Source organism: Columba livia, chromosome 3 (assembly GCF_036013475.1).
Source record: "Columba livia isolate bColLiv1 breed racing homer chromosome 3, bColLiv1.pat.W.v2, whole genome shotgun sequence".
Lineage (NCBI taxonomy): Eukaryota > Metazoa > Chordata > Aves > Columbiformes > Columbidae > Columba > Columba livia.
The window spans coordinates 76314451-76339890 of NC_088604.1; the positions used below are offsets into that span (position 1 = coordinate 76314451).

Below are 25440 nucleotides of genomic sequence, written 5' to 3' on the forward strand. Positions count from 1 at the left end.
GTTTTTTTGAGGGGGGAATAATTAGACAAGTTATCCCAAATCCTCAGTTTGAAAAGTGAGGATGCAACTATGTGATTCCTAAAATCCGGCAAAGTCAAGGCTTTCTTTCAGCCTCTGCTAACAGCTTGGGATTCATTATGAGTTGTATGAAGAAATCCTCATTCCCATAGCATGTTAGACAAAGGAATTCCAGCTAAACCTGTCATTATTGTAAATAATGTTGCAATATTTCATTTGTTATTTGATGATTATAACTCTGTAGATTTTGTGGTAAATTCATACCTTTTTTGTTTCTTCCAAAGGTTTTAGTGAATAACTGCAAATTTATGGCGAGTAACTACTGAGGATACTAAAATTAAATTAATGCAGTAAGTGACAACTTTTTCTGTTTCTGCCTTTCTCTAGGAAGCTATTGAATCATTCAAGGAAGCTCTGAAGCAGAAAGCAGACTTTATAGATGCGTATAAAAGCCTGGGACAAGCCTACAGGTAATTGCATTCAGAAATAGTTTTAAAGTCTGTTGTGTATCTGATTGTGTTCTTTAAAATGCGCTCTCTAACTTTTATACATTTGTTACAAAACTGTGCTGAATCTTATGTGGATTTGGCAGCTCCTACAGCCAGAATGGCTCTGGCAGGATGTGTTTGATATAAATAATTTCTAGGTTTGCTTTGTATTTTTAGCGCAGTCTCCAGTAGCTCTTTGAGTCTCCCAGACACAAAGATTAGGTAGTTGGTGATGTTCAGTAAGATGCGTTTTAGGCGTGTTAAATGTTCTTTAAATGATGGAAATGTTTAATATAAACTGCTCATGAATATGCTCATTAATTGTCATCTGAGATTATTGTGCTACTTAAAATTTATGAAAAACTCATTATATAGTGCATATCGTTTTATAGAACTGCTAGAGCATGTATCAGTTAATCTCTCAACAAAGAGATTTACAGTTCTGACTATTTAGCTAATTTCCTGTTTAGGGTATTTTTAATATAGACATGTAGTTTCTTACCTATTAAACAAGTAATTAAAACCCCAACAATCTCTATTTAGTAAGGTAACTAGTCACTTTTTTGCTTTTTAATTTACATTAAAGATAACATAATTTAATTTATAGTTGAATAAAATGTGGTCTGCAGATAATTACGAAGGAGAAAAGTACATATAGCTTGTCTATAACAAGATAAGAACATAAAATAGTCAGCAACTGGGTATCTCTGCCTGTTCTAGTTGTTTTCCCAACCTGCTGTGTCTTGACAGCTTTTTATTTCCTGTTTTTTATTTTTGGAAAGCACTGATCTGCAGCATAGATGCTGCTGCAACATAAATGGCTTTTGTGTAACAAGGGTTAAGTCTGGTAGGGCTGGTGGGCAAGCATTACATGATCATGTGCTCTTTTTCTTCAGGCTTTATGCTTCCTTCAGCTTGCAGAACATGCATTATTTACTGAAGGCAGCATCAATTTTGTTGTTGTTATTTTTTTGCTTTGTGGACTTGCACCTTATTTACCACAGTATCGAAATTCTGAACTCAATGTAGAATCACTTAATTTCCTCATGAGTTTTTCCTGCGATGCTTCTTACTGCGTGTAAATTCATTCAAAGTGTTAAATAATAGCAATTTAGGCTGGAAGATGAGCAGTTACTGCCTTATGTTTCCAATAAATGCTTTAACCTTTTTAATTTGTGTTTGGATGCGGGACTAACTCTCTAATCGATCAGCTGTTCTACCCTGTGTACAAAGCACAATTACTGTTGAGTCTTCTAAATGCTCATCAGTTAGAGAAGGCCAGAAGCTGACCAGTATTTTGTTTAGTAACTGAGGACACCATAACTAGTGACCAACTATGAAAAGTCTGATTTACTTTCCCATGAACAGTCAGGTCTTAAAACAGGCAGGAATAGTAATCTCATTTCTCCAGGGTACTGTTAACTCCAGCTGTCAAATTCTTCTTTCTTTCTAAAATCTTGTGTTTCAAGTTCATACTTTCTTCTGCATCAAATAAGTTTCAAAAACAATGCTTAAAAATACCTTTAAAATAATTATTTTTATTGTGGAAATATACAATTATGAGTCTGATTTATCCTGCTTAACAACATGAATTATAGCATTTTACCTATTAATTCCTGCTTCAAATCTGGTGACTGCATTTACTTGAAACTGGAGCGCTGTGGTTGATAACTGTTCTGTCTAAAAGTTCTTTTTGGACAATGTATTTAAAACTACTAAATCTTGTTTATTTTGCATTGCTCCTGTTTGGATTAATTTCACCTAATTTGATGTGAGAAGAATTTCATGATCTTAAACTTAAAAAAAAAAAAATCTGTATTTTGGGTAAAAAACCCTGAAGAAAAATTAAGTTGTATACTTATACTATTTTCATTTTTTATTATAGTTTCTCTGTGACTATATTTACTAAAAGTTGTTCTGCATGTGGGAGTAATTCCTGTCAATACATTTTTATTTATTTTCGGCTTTCAAGCACTAGATGCTTTCTTCTTATTCAGCATTTAAATAGTGAGTTTTTAAAAATGTGTTTATATTTAATAGCTTAAAAGGCTTGCCATAGATAATGTCTTCCAAGAACACTTTCTGTGGACGTTTTGTGTCTTTTCAATTCTGAAGAAATACCATAGGTTATGTGGTTTTTTATGGTTTATGTCTGCTGAGGATTGTGGAGATTTGTGGTCTTTTGGGGTTGTGTTTCAGAGTACACATTTCTGGGAGTGAAAAAACTGTGCAGCTGTTCAGTTCTTACCACTGAAGAACAGTTGCAAAATTACTGCTTTTGTTAAAGAAAATTTCCATTAGTACTGTGTTGGTCTGTAATTATATACCCTTTGGATGCATTAAAGCAACTTTTAACAAGTAATTTCATTGTCTATATTTTTCAATTTCCACTCTATGGAATCGACTAGAGAACTTGGTAACTTCGATGCTGCTACAGAGAACTTCCAGAAGGCTTTGCTGCTAAATCAAAATCATGTTCAGACATTACAGCTTAAAGGAATGATGCTTTATCATCATGGTAGCTTAGATGAAGCACTTAAGAATTTTAAGGTAAGCAAGGTCCTAAGTAAATACAAAATTAAAATGTTTTAACAAGGACTAGTATTCAACAAGTGCAATGAAATGGACAAGTGTTGAAGTTTTTAGTTCTGAATGTATATGTGCATTTGAACTAAAGTTAATTTTTTGTCAAGTTTGTCTTAAAAATATGTATAAAAATTACAGTTTTTAGTTAAAAATAGAATTTTGCTAAAACAGAGATACATCCTCTAGTGGTTTTATGAATTCCTAAAACCAAGCTTTTGTTGAAATGTTTGATCTGGTTTTTGGAGTGTGGTGGGTTTTTTTGTTTTGTTTTGGTGTGGGTTTGTGTGTGTGTCTGTGGGGTTTTTTCTTTAGTTTTGGTTAAACTGGTAGTTGTGTTCTTGATAATGTTTTTGTTTGGGTTGAAACGGAAGGGGCTTTTTTCATATTTGACAGAAGAGGGAATGTAGTCTTCTTTATAACTTTAAAGGTTAAAATAAGCCTACAGAGTTCCAATATTTATATAATTTTTCTGAGGTATTTTATTTGTTTTGAAAAACCCAGAATTTGTTGTGATTCATTTGCCCTGTAAAAATGTGTTTCCACAGGTAAACAAAATCTTACCTCTCTCTATTGGCATTAAATAATGGCCTTGTTTTTTTAGACAGAACAATAAAGGCATATTTTAATTATACGTCCATATCCTTAAAATAAGGAATGAAATAAGATGTGGAAGTTATTGCATCCCTTTCTGAATGAATGTTTGTCTCAAGGAGAGCACTTCATGTGCATTATTACCTGTTCACCTTCTATAACACAATTTATAGATACTGCTGTAATTGGAAAGATATTTCAACTTTTAAGATGGAGATGCTCTTCTAAAGGCATGTAATTGCTAGAAGAATCAGAGCATTAAGTTTGAATAAATATGAATTTGCTTTGTGTTTAGCATATAGTAAATATTTTACTAACATAATGAAGTGTACTAACGCACAAACTAGCGAAGATATGTATGGAAGAAATGGTATGGTATGTGTTGAACTAGCCAAAAATGACTTGTTACTAATATTGTCAGGAGTGTGGTTTGTCTAATTTCATCCAACTAGTGTTGAAACTTCTGTAGTGCTAATATCATTAGAACAAACATGATCCATTTTCATAACAATTAAAGTGTGATCAAAAGTATATTTGAACTCACGGTTCCTTTTCTGTTTTTAATGAAGCTGAAAATATATATATTTTTTTACATTTGCTAGCCATTTAAGTGCTCAGCATCATTTGAAAGAAAATTGTGATGGAAGTGGATCTTAAGAATCAGTAAATATTTTCCTGAGGGTCTTCTGACCAAACAGGTTTGTTTATTTGAAGATACTAATGTTCTCTCTTGGTTTATGGGTGCTTTGTTCCTTTAATTTCCCAGAGATGTCTACAGCTAGAACCATATAATGAAGTGTGCCAGTACATGAAAGGTCTCAGCCATGTTGCAATGGGACAGTTTTATGAAGGCATAAAAGCTCAGACTAAAGTTATGTTAAATGATCCTCTACCGGGTCAGAAGGCCAGCCCAGAATATCTGAAAGTGAAATATCTCCGAGGTAAGTAGGATTTTTTTCTTTTTTCCAATTTTCTTAAATCCTTCAAGAACCCTGGAAGTGCAACCATGCTTGTAGCTGTGGGCCGTTTTAAAGAAGCTGTTGTACATTCTCAAGAGCACTGCTGAATGTGTTTAAAACAAAATATACACTGATTCTTATTTTTTCATACAGTTAAAAGCTAGGACCACAAATGAAACACAAATTTCTGTGTAATGGTAAAGAGTGTGATACTTAGTTGGAATAGCCTTATTTTTGTATTGGAAATTAGCTAATAGCAAAATTAAGTTATCTAAGAGTAATGCCTTATTAAAGTCATGTTGGATAACTGACAAACATAATCTAGTGGTTGTTTTTATGTAATTACATAAGTAGGCTAACTATGCAAACAGTATTTAATTTTATTTCTTTCCTCCAGAGTATTCTAGATATTTGCATGCACATTTGGATACCCCTCTTACAGAGTATAATATTGATGTAGATCTTCCTGGAAATTTCAAGGACCATTGGGCCAAAAATCTTCCTTTTCTTATAGAAAATTATGAAGAACAGCCAGGGTTACAGCCACATATAAAGTGAGTAATTTATTTTTTTTTAAAGCCTACTCCAAATTTTTTTCCAGTTTGGCTTTTTAAAGTGCTGTTCTTAAAGGCATTATAACAGCATAAATATATGACAGTCAAATTCCACTGAGTGTATAAATCCTTTCCAAAATCAAAGGCATTGGAGTTGGTTTAGCTCATAAAAAAGGAAGAATGACACTTAGAATGATCTTCTTCACTTCTGTCTTCACATAAACAATGATATTCACATGATGATGTTTCATATCCTATGGCCTTATTGATTAGCTGGTTTTGTTTGTTTTTTGCAATGAATGTGAAGTAGTTGAAGTGTTTGAGATGCTCAGTGTTGCATTATATAGCACCCTTATTACAGTTTCTTGTTGCATGCTAGATTTTTATTTTGTTATAGGTGTAATTTTCTAGACACCTGATAGTTTTTTGTTTTGTTTTGTTTTGCTTTTGTTTTTTTTAATGGCACCTGGATTTCACTGGATAAGAATATTCTCCAGAGTAATTTAGATAACCAGTATTTTAGAAGGAGAGTGATTTCAGTCACCAAAGCAGAGGATTTATTAGAATAGGCTTCCAAAATATGTAGCTGAAGACAGCAGTTTCTCCTGCTGTAAACTAGTTTCTAGATACATTTTCATGTATTCATTTTTACCTATGTAAAAAAATTGTTGAGTTAAAAATTTATGGCTTTTGTGTATATGGAGTAGAATCCATCTTTTTAGCAGAAGCTTTTACATAATTACAAGAGAAGTTAGAGAATAAGGCTTCTAGTTTCTGTACATATTCTTTTCTTACTTAAAGTTCCTCAGGATGAGTGTAACATTGAAGGATAATATATTATCTGTTAACTTTATTTTGTGTCTTTTATTATGAGCAAATCTGAAGGTGAAATCATGGTTATGACAGTAATAATATCTTCCATTGAATGTAGTAAGACCAGGATTTCATTTGAGATTTTAACTACCGTGTATGTGCAGTGAGGTGGGAGGAGGAATAAGTGTTCTTTATACTGGTTTTAAGTATTTCTCACACAAAGGGTTTGATTATCAGACAAATCTGTGTTTTACAATTTGAAGTTCTTTTGTTGCCAAGTTATGTCTGATGCATATTTTTCTCTTCCATAAGAGATGTGTTATTTCAGAATTTTGAAAGCTATAAGCCTGATGTGCAAGAACTCATATGTGTAGCTGATCATCTGGGTTCCATGATGCAGTATGAGACACCAGGATTTCTTCCAAATAGAAGAATACATAGAGGTATGCTAAAAATGCTCTATATATTTGGGGGGGGGGGGGGGGGGGGGCGGGAAATCAGTGTGCTGATAACTTCATGCTACACCTTTGTTATCTGCAAATTAGTCCTATGCTTTGTTCATTTCAAATCAGATAAAAAATTTAAAATGAAAATAATCATTATGTCAGCAGTGTCTTGACGTAATTGGGGACCAGAAATAATGATCTCCCAGATTTTATTGATGTTGGCAATTCTTTTCCTGTAAATACTTCGCTTTCCTGCTTCAGTTTTCCTATCTGTACGAAAGTGAGTGCTTTGCTCTAATAGTTTTTCCTCTTTCTGCTGTTGTTTGTCCCTCTCTTTTCCTCCTCCACCCCCAGCAATGGGGTTGGCCACTCTAGAAGTAATGCAGGCTGTGCAGCGGACCTGGGCAAACTCAAAAGTTCGGATGAATGGGAAAACCAGACTGATGCAGTGGAGAGATATGTTTGATATTGCTGTGAAGTGGCGAAGGTAATGGTAAAAGAAGAAAGAGAACAAGCCTTGTGTTGGTTGTGATAATGATTCATGCTTCAGTTAACCAAAGGGCTGATCTTACAGAGGAGAAAATGACACTTGCTACCACCCAGTAATACTAGAAAGTGTTCTGATAAAAGAGAGGGATGCTTTAGGTGCAAGGAGTGTGCTTCTGAAAATACTCATTTTTCTTCCTTTTAAAAAGAGGGAAAGAGTTGGGAATAGCATTTTCTGGTTGAGGCAAAGCTGTGAAAGACCATGGGGTACATTGCAGTGTAGGATAACAACCTAACAGCTTCAAACTCCAGCAATATAAAATAATTGCATTGGGTTTTTTTCTTATGAAAATCATACATGCATTTCAATTAAAAAAAAAAAAAGTTATCTCTGAATTCTGGCTTTTGCCTAAAGTTATTATGTGTGAACAAAGCTCGATTAGAAATATTACATGGAGCGAAGTGTGTGCCAATATTAATATCCATTGTCTTTGTAGGATAGCTGACCCTGACCAGCCTGTGCTTTGGTTGGACCAAATGCCTGCCCGAAGTCTTAGCAGAGGTTTCAATAATCACATTAACTTAATCAGGTATGAGAGTTTTACTGAACAACCTTCCCCCATGCACTAAGGGACTGTACCAAAACTTAACAGCTGCTCATGAAACAGCAGATTACAGTATTGAATGTATATGTGCTGATTGTTTTGCTTTAATATTTATTTTGTATTTTCTAATGAAGAATTTGGGTTTTGTGCACCTCAAATTGTACCTCATATTTCTTCTTTTTCCTGAGTTTTAATTGTAAGACTGAGTTATAGCAAGATCTAACCAAGATCCAGAAGATGCATATTTTTACATGCTGTTTTTAGTTCCCAAATAATCTAATTTTTACATTTAAGGTAAAGGTCATCACAGTTGTAATTTTTGCAAACGCTGCTTCTCTAACATAGTGGCAGCAGTAATGAAACAATGCTGTTCTTTCAGCTTTAATACCAATTTACAATAAAGAGGAAAAGCATAGTTCTTTTAGTTGTTTTCAAAGCAGGCCAAAGTAAAGCAAAAGTTATAAAATAAGTAACCTGTGAAAGGCAATAGTTGCACTTTTAAACAAAGGTCACATTTTAAAAAATTCAACCACTGTTGTACGTTCCATCTTCTCCCATGCTGCAAGACTCAGTATTGGAGTCGTGACAATGCTGCTTCCCATGAAGTGGTGGAAGTGTGAGGGACTCAATGTGGCAACATCACTGTCAATCACAGGAGCAGAGTGTGTTTGTGTAAATAAATATGTATCCAGGTGTCATCTTATTTCCCTTTTTTCCCCTCCCTCTCACATGGGAAGTATTGAATCTTTGATCTGTCATTCTGCTTTTATGTCTATTTATTTTTTCTTATTTTGAGAAGCTGCCTGGAAAAAGGAAGATAAGGGAAGCAAAGCCTTCTCAGGAATTATTTTAGGAAGAGAAAAACAGTGATATTCTAATGTTCACGCACAGAGGCTAGTGAGAATTTGTCCACTGTCTTGCATTCTAAGGAAGGGACCCCACCAGCCTTGGTGTTACTTTAGGGAGTGGTTACCATGTAGCATTACACTCCAATGCAGATCAGTAGTTGCCTTGCAGGATGTGCTGCTTCTTCAACAGTCTTAAGCTCAGGCTTCTGTCTTCCCTCAAGCCAAGTGTCACAGTTGGGCTCCAAGCTCTGTCTCTCTTTGCTGTTGCTGCAGTTCTCTCTTCTCACATGTATGATGCAGCAGAAACCACAACCATCTGTACTTTGAGACAAGGATGCGTTCTGTACTTCAGCCATTTCTTCTTGGTTTTGTTTTAAATGGGAGAGTAAAAAATTCTAGGTGATCTGTTCTGACAAAAGGGCATTCATATAACAACACTTGATTACTATGCTGAAAATAACTTTGAACATTTAATCTGGGGAAATGCATCCCTGTACAGGATCTCTGTGTCAGCAGCTCTGTTTTCCACTGGCCAAAGTACTTCACTTGTTTTTCTCTCATCAGAGAGTGCTAGCAAAACTCATTATTTACTGTTCCAGCTATTTTGGTGATTTCATAGAAATCTGAAATAAGCCTCATGAACATGCAGAATGGTAGGCACACACTGAATCTAATTCTAACCTTTTGTTTTTGGCTCAGCCTTGACTTCTGGGGTTCTCATCAGCATTCATTTTGGTTGTGCTTTTTTTAAACAGCTAGGTAGTGGTTCTTTGAAAACTATTAATTGGGCACTTCTTCCGGAAGGAACAATAAATTTGAAGCAGCCTAGGTACCACAGCCTTAGGAGTTGATTTGACTTCAGCACTGGATGGTCACTGCATACTTTTGTATTCTGGAAACCCATACTTGTTTGAGCATCCAGAGTAATCAAGGTTTTCACTGGTCAGCTTTCTGTAGTGATTTGTTTCTGCTTTTGGACTCCCTCCTGATGATGTCACATGAGGTGAGGGATAAACGAATATGTTAATTGGCATTTATTTATTTATTTAATTTTACTTTTGTAGCATGTTCTAGTCCATTATGATTTCAAAATGAAAGTTTACTCTTAATGTTTGTACAGATCTGTATATTCTCAGTCTTGCATTACTCCACTGTAAAATGGTTGCTGATCTAAAATATCAAGAGGCTAACACCTTTTTTGTTGATAATTGAGATCAGTTTATAGTCTTTTGACTTTTTCAGGAAGACATACATTGCTTTGTATTTGCTATGATTTGGAAGTTTATTCTGATAACTGTATGACTAAGGCTGAATTCTTTCTGTAGCAAGGCTACCTGGAAACCTGGTGTAACAGTACATTATTTAGGCTGACAAATGCCAACCTTCATGATTATTAAAGACACAAAGATATAAGCTGTCCAGTCAAATAAGAAATGTAACAACAGCAGTTGATGTTCTTTTAGTATTTGTAACAGGTCTAGTACTGCTGAGCTCAGACTGTCTCTAGGTTTTGTTTGGTTGAAGTTGTACACCAGTAATTTCCATGTCCTAAATTTTTGGATTAGATATCTGTTAACCCTTTTCTTTACTTGAAATTCTTTGCATTTAAAGTCCCTTATTTTTCAGTGGTTCCTGCCACATGAGTTTCGGGATGGAGGGACTAGCATTCAATGACTGCTGAACTAAAAATTATTTTTCAGAGTGGCAAAATGTTTGAAGAGTGTCAGAAAACAAACACTTTTTTGTATGTTTGTTTTGAGTCCATTTGGGGACCTTTTGTTAAACGTATATGAGAAACATCATGCACTTCACAATGTTTGACAGGCTTCCAGATCTTAACATACTCAAGGTGCAAGTATATTGGCTGTCACTACCCCTTCATGGGTCTATAGACAAGTGCAAATTTGGCTTATCTCCTTTCTGGCTTAAATGCCCAAGTTTCATTTGAAGTAGAGAAAATGTTCCTGAAAGTTTAAGTTGTTTTCATAGGCAAAACAAGGATTTGGGGTCAGCTGAACATTAATGATATATTCAATATGCTTATAAAAATGTGAAAACACTCTCTGGATTACTACTACTTTTGAATTCTTGCTGGTAGTGTTTATTAAATAAGGAGAAAGCGTGAAAATAAACACAAAGTGCTTCTGACCACCTTACTAGAAGTCTGTTTTGGTACTGCTGCTTTTAGACGGCATTACAGATTGATAGGTCTGGTTTGGATTTATTTTCCAAGATGCCACTAAACAAAAATCCAGTTCCTTATACTGACACACTTCTGCTTGTTGTACAGATATTTGTTAAAACAGATGGAAAATGATGGGACGTACAACAAGGGCATATTCTGTGTATAGACTTGTCTTCATCCTTCTGCTTTCTCTACCTCCCTTTCTGATGTGCAGATGTATGTGTTCTAATCCCGTTCAGTTTTTAAAGACTGATTTTGCCATTCTGAGACTAGGCTTACTAAAGTGTGAGACTATTGAGTGAGACATTAGGCAGGGTCTTAAGCTGCCAAAAATCACTTAGAGTGGGAAAAAAAATAGATGTGCACACCTTCCTGTGGTTGACAGTGGTTTTGCTTGCTCAGAGAGCGGTAATGTTTGCTTTATAAAATCTTGTTTTGTAGACTGGGAGAAGAGGAAGGACTCCTACAAATGCAATAATGGTATGTAATATTTCCTCTCAGAGTGGTTGTAATCCTAGCAGGTTTATACCAAATTTGTGATGTATATTTTTGTCTTTTGTGGTCCAAGGGATAAAACAACACCCTTTTGATGTTTTAGTGTAACAGTTACTACTTGTACCTGTTAGGAATCAAAGTAAAATTACTTCAATATAGAGGAGCGTAGATGAAAAAAAAAAGTATGTGGCCTGTCAGAGCAGATCAGCATATATATTGGCAAATACATAAACTGGAGTGTGTAGGTTCTCAAAGTAAATCAATGTGCAGATTGAGAATTCTCTCCTAGTTCTGCAATATCTACAAGTGTAACTAATGAAGTAAGATTATCAATTTGTACAAGGATATAATTATCGCATAGTTAAGATTTACTGGACATGGGCATACTGAAAATGGGAAAATATTCATGAAATATATCTTATGAGAGGACAACAACACTAATCATACATGAGCTTTTGCAAGTTCACTGTGGAATTTGTATTCAAAATGGGGGATGGGCAACTCACCATTTCAGAGAAACTCTAGTTATTTCCTTTAATTTACTAAGCATCTGTGGATAAAATTCTGTCAAATATTAATATTTGTGTCTTAGCCCTGGAATGCTGGGTTGAAAGAGAAGACTTTAAAAAAAACCCACATTTTCTTTTCTTTTTAGGGGACAGGTCATTAACATGAGATACCTGGAATATTTTGAGAAAATTCTTCGATTTATCAAAGATAGGATCCTTGTTTATCATGGGTAAATTATTCATATTTTTTCCATGCTTTTTTCCCCTGGTAATACTGATTTGAAATTTACATAATATTCATTTCAGAAAGTCTGAGGGATATTTTCTTAATTTAGTATGTTCTAGTCTTCTTGCTATCTGTAATTGTCTTATTTCCTACTGGAAATGCAAAATCCTGTTCATAGCCAAACAAAGAAACTTAAACTAATAGGAAGAAACATTGCAAATTACAGTATACCTAGAAACTAATAATGGTGTTAAATTTGTACCCACAGTTTTGGCATCAGCTGGGTTTCAATTATTTCTAAAAAAAATATGATTTATTGAAGATGGTGTGTTTCTTCGTGGTAGAATAGAGTACAGTTTATCTCAATATTATGATTAATAAATAATAGGAATGAGGAAAAAAGGGAGAAGATGATAGGCAAGGTAATTTTAATTGAAACAAGAAGTCTTAAAGAAGCAGATAGTCTTTGCTACCTGTTACATAGACAAATTGGTAGACAGCTTGCTGGAATAGAAGACAGTTGTAGAATCTTGAATGAAAGAATATGACTAAAGGTAATCTGAAAATTGAAGTTGACATGTATTTCAAACTTTGATCATTTTTTTATGAGTAAAATATCTTTCCCACCTGCAGCTCATTTGTGGCAACAGTGTTCTGATAAGGTCAAAATTTAAGGAACTTTTGTAGCTTTAAACCCTCTAATTTTTCTTTGGCCCGCTAACTTTTATTAAATATTGAGTTCTGGTTTTCAATCTCATTATGCTACTTAAATATAAAAAAAAATTAAAGTGCAGAAAATCCTTGTAACAATTGAAAAGATTGAAGTTTGGGAAAATCTATGCTAGTTGCTGAAGATACGTAAGTTCTGTAGTAACTGTGAAGTCTGTCCTCTATTGGGGGGAAGTTTGTTCAGAGTGAGCCAACAGCATTTGACCTTAAACCAAAGCAATTTGTGCTGTGGTTTGTTTTTTATTTTTAATTGTTCTTAATATCTGTGTACAGTAATTAATAAATATTAGAGCATTAGTTCAACAGGTTTCCTCACAGTCCAGCTGTGCCTGTGTTTGTAGTATTTACACACCTTTAAGGCTACACAGATGTGTATATTTTGAGAAGAATCTTTCTAACCTTACCGCCATTCTTCTTCCATCTTTCCTGATCAACAACCCCCTGCCCACATGTGCTCATTCAAATGCTGTTTAATGCTTTAGCATGCTTGAGTTTTGAAGCTGAAAAAAGATAAGCAGAGCTCATATAGGAGGAAATTACTGTTTGAAGAATAGGAGATCATGTGGCCAAGTATTGAAGGAACTAATTTTCAGAAAAGAAATAATGAAGTAACTTGCAAGAACTTATTCTACTATGGCTACTTAGGTTAAACCTAGATGGATTTCCAGAAGTGCTCCATGTGTTCAACCATTGTGATTCCATATTTTTTTTTCCAGAGCTAATAATCCAAAAGGACTATTAGAGGTTCGAGAAGCTTTGGAAAAGGTACATAAAGTAGAAGATCTTCTTCCCATAATGAAGGTAAATTAAAAGGAAACTTCAAAATGTGATAAAAACAATAAAAACGTATTTGGGGAGATATCCAGTTCCTCAGAATATATGACCTCCCTTTTGATAAATGCAGATGTGTGATGTATATTTGAAAGGCTTGGCCTGACTGTGAATTGGTGAAGAAGTGATGGTAAAACAAAATGTTGAATGTAATTCTTTGAAGTCAGCCTTATCAACAAGGAGGGTTTGTGGTCAGATCCACCATAATGGCCTCACATTATGCCTGTGCAGTATGGAGGAAAAAATTGAAGATGTGTGTCTGGAAGATTAGGAACATGGAAGCTCTTTTTACCAGAGGTTCATTGGTGCAGGGCAGTACGTGGTGGGGCTGGTAGGAGGAAGTAGGGGAATAGTTGTCCTTAGTGACTGGTAGCTAATCTGAAATGAAATCTTGGTTTACATTCTTGTGCTTTGGAAGACTGTTAGAAAAAGAGTGGGGAAACCTACAGGTTTTCTTCTTGCCGGTAATGGTCTTCTTAGAAAGGCTTTAAATATATGATGTGCAAAATTATTTGTACTCTTGAGTAATAAATAAGGCTTGACCTGAGTTTAAGTAAAAGGTCCTTCCATTTTTCCACTCCCTCACATTAATCTAGGATGAGCAGTATGTAATTGTAACAGTGTTTCCCCAAACCCAAATAAAGTGTCTTGTCTAAAAGATTTGACAGGATTTTATTAAGAATAAAATAGAATTTGGGAAGAAACATTCATTCCAAGTAGAGACAAATTCATTGCTTCCTTGTTGGCTGTGTCCATGTTGCAATTCCATAGCTGAGCGAAGCTGATGGATTGCCATAGAACAGAGCTCTCTGAAGAGAGGTTAGAGAGGTTGCTGCTACTATTGGTAGACTGTCAGGTCTGGATTTGCTTATGATGATAGCATGCGCTCACTCACTTGTGCACTACTGCTATTTTTACAGAAGCTACACAGCTCCAGCACCAATTTTTTATTTTTTATTTTTTTTAAATATACATGACTAATGTAAGTGTCTTCAGAGAACATACCATAACTTTGGAGGTCTTTTTTATATTACTGTCTTGCTCTTGGCCTTGAAAGATGAAGTGAAGTGCACACTAAGTGAAGCTAAACAAAGACTTGTGATTAAGAGGTAGTGGATGTTAGGGTGGATAGACATTTAAGTGTTCCCTACTGGCACAAATGTGCAGATAGGGCCCTGTGGAGCACCTAATATGGCTACTCTTGAATTGTAGGCCAGAAAAATTGCAATTTGTGGAGTTAAAAATACATCTTGCTTCAAGAGGATGATGAAAATGTATAAACACAGCGGACTATACATGACTTATTTCAAAATAAATGTCTGAACTGTCAGCAAATATTCTTCCTGGTTTTTGTAACCTGTATATTTTGCTCTGGTTTGAATCTCCTGTAGCCCATTCCAAATTGTATCGAAGCGGAATGCTGCTTCTCATTAGAGGCTTTTAGATTTGTTTCTTTAAAATAAATGCAGATTATCTTTAAACAAAACATCCTGGATCACAAGTTCTATGTTAAAATAAATAATTGCCTGAGTAATTCATTCAGTACTGTTGCATGATAGTCATTAATAGTGCCTATATAAAGTGAATGTCTGCTAATATTGATGTAGTTCAACTATTTGGGTAGCTGGGGAATGTTGCATGTCAAAATCTGGCCTTTTGGCTTTACTTGAATACAGTTTTTCCTGGTTTATACAACTCTTTGGCTACAGTATTGCACTTAGATAATATAGCTTTTTAAAATTCTTTGTGATACTTTTCCTTATGATGAAGATAAAGATTAATTGGAACTGGATCACAGTTAAGAAATTGCTGCTGTGAGCTGTATTCTGGAGTCCACACAGAGACTGATGCACCTACTTCTTGGTGTAAACACAAAACAGGGTCTCAAATTCCTGCTTTTGCATTTACATTGTTACCCCAAAAGGTTACTATAATCATACAACTGGGGAGAAATCTGTACAATTGCTTTGTATAGTTGCTTCTCATAAATAGTGCCATTTAAATTAATTATGTAGTTATAAAGTTGATTGTCAATATGCTTCATTCAGTATTTGTCATTTCCATTCAGTAGGAAATAAAGGATAAATGAAATAACGTAGTTGACACTATCTCTTTGTCCTGTTCTCTCAGTTTGTCCATTTTAATTTTTGCTGCACGTATTTTAGATGTTTCTAAACAATAGCTAGGCATTCTGTGTATGTTCACTCTAATACCACTTTTTTTCTTTTGAAAGCAGTTTAACAGTAAAACAAGAGAGGGGTTTACTGTGAACACTAAAGTCCCCAGCCTCAAGGATCAAGGGAAAGAATATGATGGATTCACAATTACAATAACAGGCGATAAGTATGTTTGCTATTTTCAGGGGTTTACATACATTAAGTAATGATCAAGCATTAGCAATTAATCTTTTCAAATGCCATTTCTACTTGCATTCAGTGGGTTTTGTTTTTCACTAGTGACATTTTTGTAGATAACTAAAAAAATGTGTTCATTTGAGGACTTCTGATTCCTGTTGTGTTCCCTAACAGAGAGGGAATAAGGATAACATTGATGGAGTAGGCCCAGTTGAAATTATTCTCCAACATACAGCACAAAAGTGAAGAGAGACCTTGTTATTCATCTTAGAGCACAAAATGCCTAAAGGGCAAAAATCTCAGAAATCTCAGTCTTTATCCATAACAAAATACGTTTCTTGTTGTAAGACCTTGTCTGTTAGGGTGACTGAAAAAAAATTTCTTTGATCTAAGAATGGAAGAGACTCTCTTCTGTTCGGAGTTTTGGCTTTTGTTTATGTTTAGTTTTGAGATGTTTGCAGACCTTCTATCTGCAAATGCCAACCTAGATAGTACCTGAATGTATGAGGATACAAACAGGAAGCTTTAGGCCACTCTTAGGGTGAGATAGTAAATTTCTCACTTTATGGATACTGGCTCCTTGTTCTCCCAAAGAATGAGCAATAATCCAAGGCTCAGAAGCTCTGTCTTACTACTAACTGGAAACTTTGACTTACGTGTTTTAAAATTCTGTGCATTGGACATTTTTCCCAAAACTTGTATGCTTCCAATGAGTGGCATGGAAGGCAAACTTCTCTTTTATAATAGAATGTTAACATATCTGTTGGTTTTTAATTTTACATTCTAAATCGTATGCCTGTGTACAGTGAAATGGCATTCAATATATGGACTCACTGTTCGGGAGAAAATATTTAGGTGTCAGTAAAATGATCTAACATTGTTCTGCACGAACTTTGTTCTGTATCAATCAGTCTGTTTTGATCCATAGTTTGTAACTATCATTTTATACCAAAACATTTTGGTAGTTTAAAAGTTAACAAAGCTATGCTTTACAGTCTATAGTGATATCACAGTATCACAGTATGTTTGGGATTGGAAGGGACCTCAAAAGATCATCTAGTCCAATCCCCCTGCTGGAGCAGGAACGCCTAGGTGAGGTCGCACAGGAACATGTCCAGGCGGGTTTTGAATGTCTCCAGAGAAGGAGACTCCACAACCTCCCTGGGCAGCCTGTTCCAGTGCTCTGTCACCCTCACTGAGAAGAAGTTTCTTCTCAAATTTAAGCGGAACCTCTTGTGTTCCAGCTTAATCCCATTACCCCTTGTCCTATCATTGTTTGCCACCGAGAAGAGCCTGGCTCCATCCTCATGGCACTCACCCTTTATATATTTATAAACATTAATGAGGTCCCCCCTTAGTCTCCTCTTCTCCAAGCTAAAGAGACCCAGCTCCCTCAGCCTTTCTTCATAAGGGAGATGCTCCACTCCCTTAATCATCTTCGTTGCCCTACGCTGGACCCTCTCTAGCAGTTCCCTGTCCTTCTTGAACTGAGGGGCCCAGAACTGGACACAATATTCCAGATGGGGTCTCACCAGGGCGGAGTAGAGGGGGAGGAGAACCTCTCTTGACTTACTAACCACCCCCCTTCTAATCCACCCCAAGATGCCATTGGCCTTCTTGGCCACAAGGGCACAGTGCTGGCTCATGGTCATCCTGTTGTCCACCAGGACCCCCAGGTCCCTTTCCTCTACACTGCTCTCTAATATGTAATATCTTAAGCCCATGCAGATATTTTTAAATTTTTTATTTTTTTTTTTTTACTTACACCGTAAGTGAAACACTAATGCTTGTCAGATATTCTTCAATTGAAATATTTCATCTGTGTTTAGACAGTGTTTTTTCAGACACACAACAGGACAAAATGTTTTTAACTCAGTGGGTTTTTTTGTGTGTGTGTGTTGTTTTGGGGGGGGGGGGTTTGTTTTGTTTTTTTACTAAAAGGTAGGCAGTGCACATTATCTCCAGTTTAAGGAAAAATTATACGAAAAAGGCTATGATGCGCTGTTTAACTGTAGTACGTTTGTAACTCCCCCCGGGTATTAGATTACGTATCAAGTTCTGTTAAAAAAAATTCTTACCTCCTTTTTCATTTCATCTACTTGATAGGGTGGGGAACGTACTATTTTCGGTAGAAACTCAGACAACAGAAGAGAGAACACAGCTGTATCATGCAGAAATAGATGCACTATATAAGGATCTAACAGCTAAAGGAAAAGTTCTAATTCTGTCTGCAGAGCTGGGGGTAAGGCTATTTTAATGGAAATTATGAATTCCTTGATAAAATTTGATTATGTTTAACAGTCCTTATTCTAACAACTTTTGAAAGAGAGCTTAAGTAATAAAATTGAGTTTGTTTAAACCCAATTTCAACAAATACCATAAGCAGTTACCATAATTCTACCTGTTACTTCAAAATTTGCAATGCTTTTCTGCAGTTACAGAGTCCAGACAAGATCTCAATGTCACAGTGTGTTCCTTTTTCTTTTTCATCTCCTCCCTATTTTATTTATTTTTGTCATGGATCTATGTTCACTGTTTCATCATCCCTATAAGCTCTGCTTAGGTTTTGGCTCATGGTGGCTACATAGAAGATGAGAAGCAACACAAATTCATGACAAGCACTAGAATTGTGTTTGTGTTGATTATTAGTATTGCAATGAGAGTCTGACTACTTTTGAGCTTGTGCTTTCCTTTTCTCACCCTTCAACACAATGTATTTTAACTAAGTTTCGCCTAAATTGTAAAGATATAACAAAACAATTTGCTTAACCATCTGTTATTCAGACTTTAACTTCTCAACTTGACGTTTTTAGCATTTGAAATGGTCCTGTAAGACTTTCAATATGTGTTCCTTTATATGGTATTACCTGGCTATTAAATTTTCTTTAATTCACTTTTTTTCCCCCATTTAGGAAGTAGATGCTGTTTGCAACTTGATCCTGTCATTAGTTTATTACTTCTATAATTTAATGCCACTTTCCAGAGGATCTAGGTCAGTGATTGTCTTTATCCTGTCTTGTTATTTTGGATGCATGCTGCATATGTCCGTGTGTTGCAGTATCTTAATATATTTTAAATATTTAAAAAAGCTCTGGGTTGAGCTGTGTGTCCTGCAGTCTCTAATTTATGTTGCCTTGATGGGTACTGACTTCATACTGTTTTGAAAGCTAGTTTGTAATTGCTGATGGTAACTATTCATAGCTGCATGTATATTTAAATTTGAGTAGTCAGTATTTATAGACTTTAGCTCACAGATTGAGAAGTGTCATTTTAAAATTATAATGCTAGAGTTCTTACTCCATATTATGTTATGCCACTGTAATGTCATTCAAGAAGCTTTATCAAAACGTGTTTAAGATTAAATATACTTTGAGATAAGTTATTTTAAGAAAATACACTAAAATATTATTTTAGTAATTTATTACAACTGTTAGGGTCACCAAATGAAACCCTAGAATGAAGTCTTATATGTTGCACATCTCTTCAACTGAAATTCTAGTTTAATTCAAACCTGGCTACATACAAGTCTATTATGATTCTCTGTTGCACAAAGCACTTAAGATCTTTAAGGTTATTATTAAATACAGGTCAGTAGAAAATTTTTAAAATCCTGATACTTCATTTTTATAATCAGACTTTGATCTTATAGAATGTAAAAATTAAAAGAATCTGTCTTGAGTTTCACAATTTTAAAAAATTAAGTTAGATTTTTTAAAATGTTAAGTGACTGAACAGCTTTACAGTGCCTGTAGCTCTGTATCACTAGAGTTCATAAACTCTTGTGGGCTACAGCTAAGCTGCTTGGGAACAGGAGTTTGCTTTGTTTTCAGCTCTGTAGGGTCTTAAGAACTTGTAAGTCTGAAATTATGATTCTGACTACTGTAGAAACAGTGGTCTTCAGTATTCAGACTCCATAGGAGCATAGCTTCATTCCAGTGGTGTTGGAAGGTAACAGTGATTGCACTTTAAGTGTTTCATGCTTGGTTTTACTTCTAAAATGAAGTAACTAGTACAGTAATTTCTGCTAACCTTCTGTGAAACATTACTATGTTCTATTTGTTTTGTAGATTAAAATAGCAGCATGGAAAGACTTTTACTGTACTTTGTTCATGGATTTTGATTTTTTTTTTTTCCTTAGTGTAATAGCGTATTCGGTGATCATGGGAGCACTAATGGCAAGTGGAAAAGAAGTATCAGGAAAAATCCCTAAAGGAAAGGTAACTATCAGAATACACTGATTCAGCCTCGATGGAGGAAGCAATACTTGTAAATGCAAGGAAGGAGCTGTAAGAATGAAGAGAAGTTGCACACTTGATTACTGAAGATGAGTTAGCTGCGTCCTAGGGTGTTAATTGAAGAAAGAGCTACTTTCCCTTTTGTTCTAGAAAGCCCTGGCAACAGTAAATTTGTCCTTTCAGTACAATAAACTCCTGGTAGCTTTTAAGAGCAAACTGCAGTTGCTTAGTAGCAAGAAAGCTCCTTTTCAGTATGCCATTAAGCCGGTATCTTCACTGTTCTGTGGGAGTTCAAGCTAAGGTAAAAGACTTAGGTGAGTTTTCGTACGCATCTTCTTAGGTCTCAGTAGGGTAGTGCATTTTCCTGACTGATTTTATGCAGGCAAGCAGAGTTTTGAGATTACTAAAAAGCAAGATTTCTGACTTGCAGGAGGCTTTGGGGACATTTTTACATTTGAGGATTTTTTCCTGAAACAGAGTTGCATGAATTGGAACAAAACCAGTTTTTAGAGAAGTTTTCACCATCAGGAAGAAATTTTTTTCCCCAATTGAATGAAACTGCGATTTTGGTTTTGTTTGGTTTGGTTTTTTTTGCTAGATTCCTTAGAAGGGTATTTCTGGTCCCAAGCATATAACAGCATGCATTATCAGACTACTACTTTGAAGATAAAGATGCCCAGTAGTCAAGAGTCCTGTTATTGCCTGGCAGGTCAGTCAGTAGCCATGGCCAGTGTAGCTTCCAGTATCGGTTTCAGTGGGGTGTGCAGACTCACAGCGAGTTTCAGTGCCTTCTGTGCATGCTGACATCCAAACTGGTGATGAGGGATAAAGTAGTCTGGGCACAGACTAGTTAGTAAGCTTACTCCTGTCTTACTAAGAACCACAGGTAGCATGCTCTCAGAATCTTCCCTTGGATTCAGCCAAAGTTCACTGAACCACAGTCTTGTCAGCTTAAATGTTTCACTACTAGTGAACCAATTGGTTTTGACCATCGTTCTGCTGAAAACTTATTTTCATCTGTAGACATGAAGATGCACAGAGTTCTTGGCAATATGTAGTCAAGCTTGTCTGAAAACCCACTGTGGAAAGAAGTAGTACAGAGCCTGGGAAGTCCAATATATATCTAGCAATCATGTGACACAATATTTTGCAGAATACAGTCTGTAGAAATGAGAACTATCCCAATTTTATTTGGATCTTGTAATTAAGGGCTGAAGACAGTCAATATTTTCTGGCACTGACCCATTAGTGTAAACGTCTTGTTAAAAGATTAAAAAAAAAAACTGGATTTTGTTACAAAAGGATATGTTTTTAAAGTTGAATTTACGTGTTAAGAATATTTAAGGATTTGCCTTCTGAAATTAGAGAACTTAAAACTTCTCTGATTTCCTAAGATCTTTATTATTTTGTTGCATTTTTAGCTGGTTGATTTTGAAGCAATGACAGCACCAGGGTCTGAAGCTTTCAGCAAAATAGCAAGGAGCTGGATGAATCTAAAAAGGTAAATCTTTTTATTCACATGAGGTTGAGGAAATAAAATATTGAAGACTTCATATGTAAAATTTAAACCTATACTAAAAAATATTACTTAAATTAAGAGTTTAGTAAATTATCCAATCTATTTTTTAACACTGTTTAGTGTTTACTTATTCTTTAGTGCTATTTTAATTTGGAGAATAAGTATTTTCAAAGTAGATGGAAGTTTTGAATATACAGAACTTAGTATAACTGCATGACTTTGTATAAAGCTTTAAAATTTTTATTTTCATATTAATTGGTTTTTATAATACTGAGCAGATTAATTCCTTGTCAATATTTTGAATCTGGTGCATTTGATGTGACCCTTATTGGTTATTCCACGTACAAAATCTAAAAATTGGGCCTGAAACAAAACCAGTTTTAGCATACTTCAAGTCAGGGTCAAGACACTTAAAGGGTACTGAGAGAACTGGCCAATGTTCTTACAAGACCATCTATAATCTGTGAAAGGTTGTGCACATCTGGGGACATTCTTGGCGAATGCAGGAAAAGAAATCTTGCAACCACCTTCAAGAAGGCCAGAAGGACAACCCAGGGAAACTATAGGCTGGTCAGCCTCAATTTGGTCCCTGGTAAAGCCGTCAAGTGAGTCCTTTAGGAAAGTATCACAGGGTATGTGAAGGAGAAGGTGACTTTGGGCTGTCAACATGGCTTTACCAAGTGTTGTGTGACCCAGTATAATTGCCTTCTGTGATAAAACAACTAGATTTGGTGATAAGAGGAGAGCAGTTGATGTTGCTTATTTTTACTTCAGCGGGTACTCCCTCAATACTCTCATACCAAGACAGCATGTTATGGTCTAGATGAGTGGACAAGGTAGATGGGTAAAAAGCTGTTTGGATATTCACATTTAGGGGGTAATCAGCACTTTAGACCTCATCTAGAACACTGCATTCACTTTGGGGGCAGCTGCAGTGAAGAATGTGATAAACTGGAGTAAATTCAGAAGCAAGCCACCATGATGGTCAGGAAGCTGGAGCATGTGCCTTAACAGGAGTTAACTGGGCTTGTTCAGCCTGGAGAAGGCTTTGACCTAACAGCAGCTTAGTGGTACCCATGAGTAGTGAGAAACGGAGCTGAGCAGTGCTTGGTGGGAGGACAGAAGGCAAGATGCATGAGTTGAAATGAGGTTCAGACTGAGCATGATCTTTTCATCATGAGGGCAGTCAAGCAGCAGAGCTGCCCAGAGAGGATGTGCAGTCTCAATCCCTGGAGGTTTTTGAGAGCTGACAGGATAAAGCCCTGACACCCTGGTCTGATTTGCAGTTGACCTTGCTTTGAGCAGGATGTTAGATTGCAGACCTCCTGAGGTCTGGACCCACCTGTGTTATTCTGAGAACCCAAGGAACTCTGCAGCTGCTGCTAGTGCTGAATATCTCACACCGATTAGTGGTGTTTAATTTCACTGTTGGTGGTTCTCAGCCTGGTGAATTTCACTAGACTATAAAATCTTCCTAAATGAAGAAGGCCATTAAGAAGACTCAAGGACATCTTTGTCAGACTCGGGCTAAAAATCTAAATGTAAATGTAGTAAAGTTCAACTTCTGTTAAGTAGTGACATTTTTAAACTACAGTGTAGTAAGTTGTGGTTTTTATTAAAAGTAGTCTGCACAAATGTTGTGACTTGATTGTCTTTGAAACATAAAATATTTATGGTTCACACCATTTTTTACTGTAAATCTAATTTATATACACAACTTCTTTCTTTATCCTCTGGGGTTTTTTGTATTTTTTTGTTTGGTTTTGTTTTGCTTGAGTTTTTTTTTCTCTCTAAAGACATATCTTTACCAAAGGGGAGCTTCTCTCTTGGGAGCAAAGTCAACCTAAGCCATTTCAACTCTACCTGTGTGTTTCTGGCCCTCTCAGATGTACTGTTGAAACCTGTGAGAATCCATAGCAAACCAGATTAGGGAAGTGATTTGTGTTAAAAGTAACCTTGCCAAAACCAAAATTTATTTTTAACAGAGACCATTTCGTAGCATAGTCCCACTGATAGTATTGCTGGCTCAAATGAGAGATGTATAATGGGTGAAGAATGAGCCAGAGTAGAGAAAATGCTAAAGTTGGCTTTGCTTGATGCTAAGGAAAATATCTGTAGAACCACAGCCCAAAAGACATGAAGTAATAATGTTAAGGTAATTAACCTGAATGGCTAATTTGTCTGTGGTAGAAGAATAATAGTGGGAAAGGTAAGTAAGGCTTGAAACATTAAAGCAATAAAATTTTGTGTTAACTTCTGCTACTTCCAAAGGCTTTTTCATGTAGTCATTATTTTTATACTGTATAGTGAGTGAGAAGTCGTGAGAAGTAAGAGCTGGTTGTGGCCAACAGATTCTTGACTTCAGGTCCTAAATTTGTTGGAGAAGGGGATGAAGTGAAGTATAAGCTAATGTGTTAACTTCCAGGTAAATCATAAAACTCAGCAAAAGATAATTTTCTTTTTTCCTCCTTTTTCAGTATTTCACCTTCTTACAAGAGCCTACCATCAGTATCAGAGACTTTTCCAACCCTGAGAACAATGATTGAAGTACTAAATACAGATTCATCTCATTGTCTAAAAAAAACTATAGTTGTTGTATAATTTATACAAATAAAAGGTGAAGAGGTACTGCTTCCTACATTATTTTGAAGGGGAAATTATGGTCAAAATGTTAGAGTGGGGTTTTTTTCGTTGGTTTTGGTTTTGTTTTTTAATAGAGTAAACTTACTTGATTAGTTACCACCAGGTTAAAAGGGATCCTTCTGTGACCAAAAGGAAAGAAAGGAAAAAAGAAAAAAGAAGTAGAACAGCTGATTTATTGTATTAAGGTATACAGGAAATACAGTTGTTCAGAGGTGAAACCAAAGAGCAATAAGAAACTTCCATCACAGTTACGATTGGAACATACTGCAGGTGAAAATTTATTTGGTAAAAAAAAGTCATCTCATTGGAGATACTACTATACTACTTCCCATTTGTGGTTGTTTTCTGTTTGTTTCAAAGCTTTTGCCTTCTGCATGGAAAACTTTGTGAGCTGTACGTGTGTGAGTAATTGGTAAATGCACAGCCATTTCATGTAATGCAATCCAGTGAAGGAACAGATGTCAGCTTAAAAAAATGGGTTTCAGGAAAATATCATTTGGAAACAAAAACAAACAAATGACATTTTTGGAGTTAAGACTCTTGGTGAGTACATGTCAGAAACAGGGCAACTGTATATCGGTCTCCCTTGCCAAATGCTCCTTGGTGGTGGTTGGCAGTAGATGCCACTGCATTGACAGTATGTTGGGACAGCAGCTGGGGCTTCCTGAGGTGTTTTTGTCGGGAGGGCGTGGCAGTGCTCTGGAAATACAGGCTTCCTATAAGGTATGGCTAATGCAGTTCAAACAACATGGACAGTACCCTGAACCAATTCCTGATCATAATAGTGATGATATTTCTAGTGTGTCCCAACTGAATGATACTCATTTTAGCTTGAGCTCTGTGACTTTAGAGCTCTAGATCAGGTTAAGTGATTTCAGAACCAGCGAGCAGTGAGGGGCAAATGTCTGGTTTCCTCAGTGGTTTTGATCAGCTTTTTTTTCCTGCTTGAATATGCAGCATTTCAGAAAGTGTACAAGACTGTTCTGTTTTAGGTACAGCTTTCAGCTTGTTTAATACTGATGGTCTAAACTGAGATTATGTCGCTGTCATATTTTACACAAGTACTCTATTCTTTACTTTGCTTCCTTCCAGAGGTTAGGGCTTTGTTGGGCAATTGCAAATATCTGTCCTAACCATGTAATGTAAGATGTGTTAAAGAATAAGTTATCTACCAAGGGAGAGTGGAGAGCACTTTGCATACCCCCAGTGTACCAATTCCAGTGGTGTGGTTACTTTCTTCTGCCTACAGCACAGGGCATTCTCAGTCCCCTCTTTAATGAAGAAAGAAATGCAGCAAAGCATCAGGAATGCTGATATAAG

The 25440-nt window shown here is 35.8% G+C and overlaps 1 protein-coding gene across 4 annotated transcripts in view; it reads left to right on the forward strand.

Annotated features, from left to right (window-relative positions):
- The window catches only part of TTC13 (tetratricopeptide repeat domain 13), a 40850-nt gene extending 16745 nt beyond the window's left edge, over positions 1-24105 (forward strand). Inside the window, exons 9-23 of one of the 4 annotated variants that reach the window (XM_065057704.1) lie at positions 406-488; positions 2915-3056; positions 4450-4624; positions 5040-5196; positions 6322-6452; positions 6810-6942; positions 7439-7531; positions 11730-11813; positions 13255-13339; positions 15603-15712; positions 17830-17965; positions 18636-18715; positions 19862-19940; positions 21380-21459; positions 21948-23948. In XM_065057704.1, the coding sequence (XP_064913776.1) occupies positions 406-488; positions 2915-3056; positions 4450-4624; positions 5040-5196; positions 6322-6452; positions 6810-6942; positions 7439-7531; positions 11730-11813; positions 13255-13339; positions 15603-15712; positions 17830-17965; positions 18636-18715; positions 19862-19940; positions 21380-21459; positions 21948-22086 (1707 nt within the window). In that variant the 3' untranslated portion in view covers positions 22087-23948. The other 3 variants (XM_065057701.1, XM_065057702.1, XM_065057703.1) reach the window with 3 other exon arrangements.
- Positions 24106-25440: the final 1335 nt, after the last annotated feature.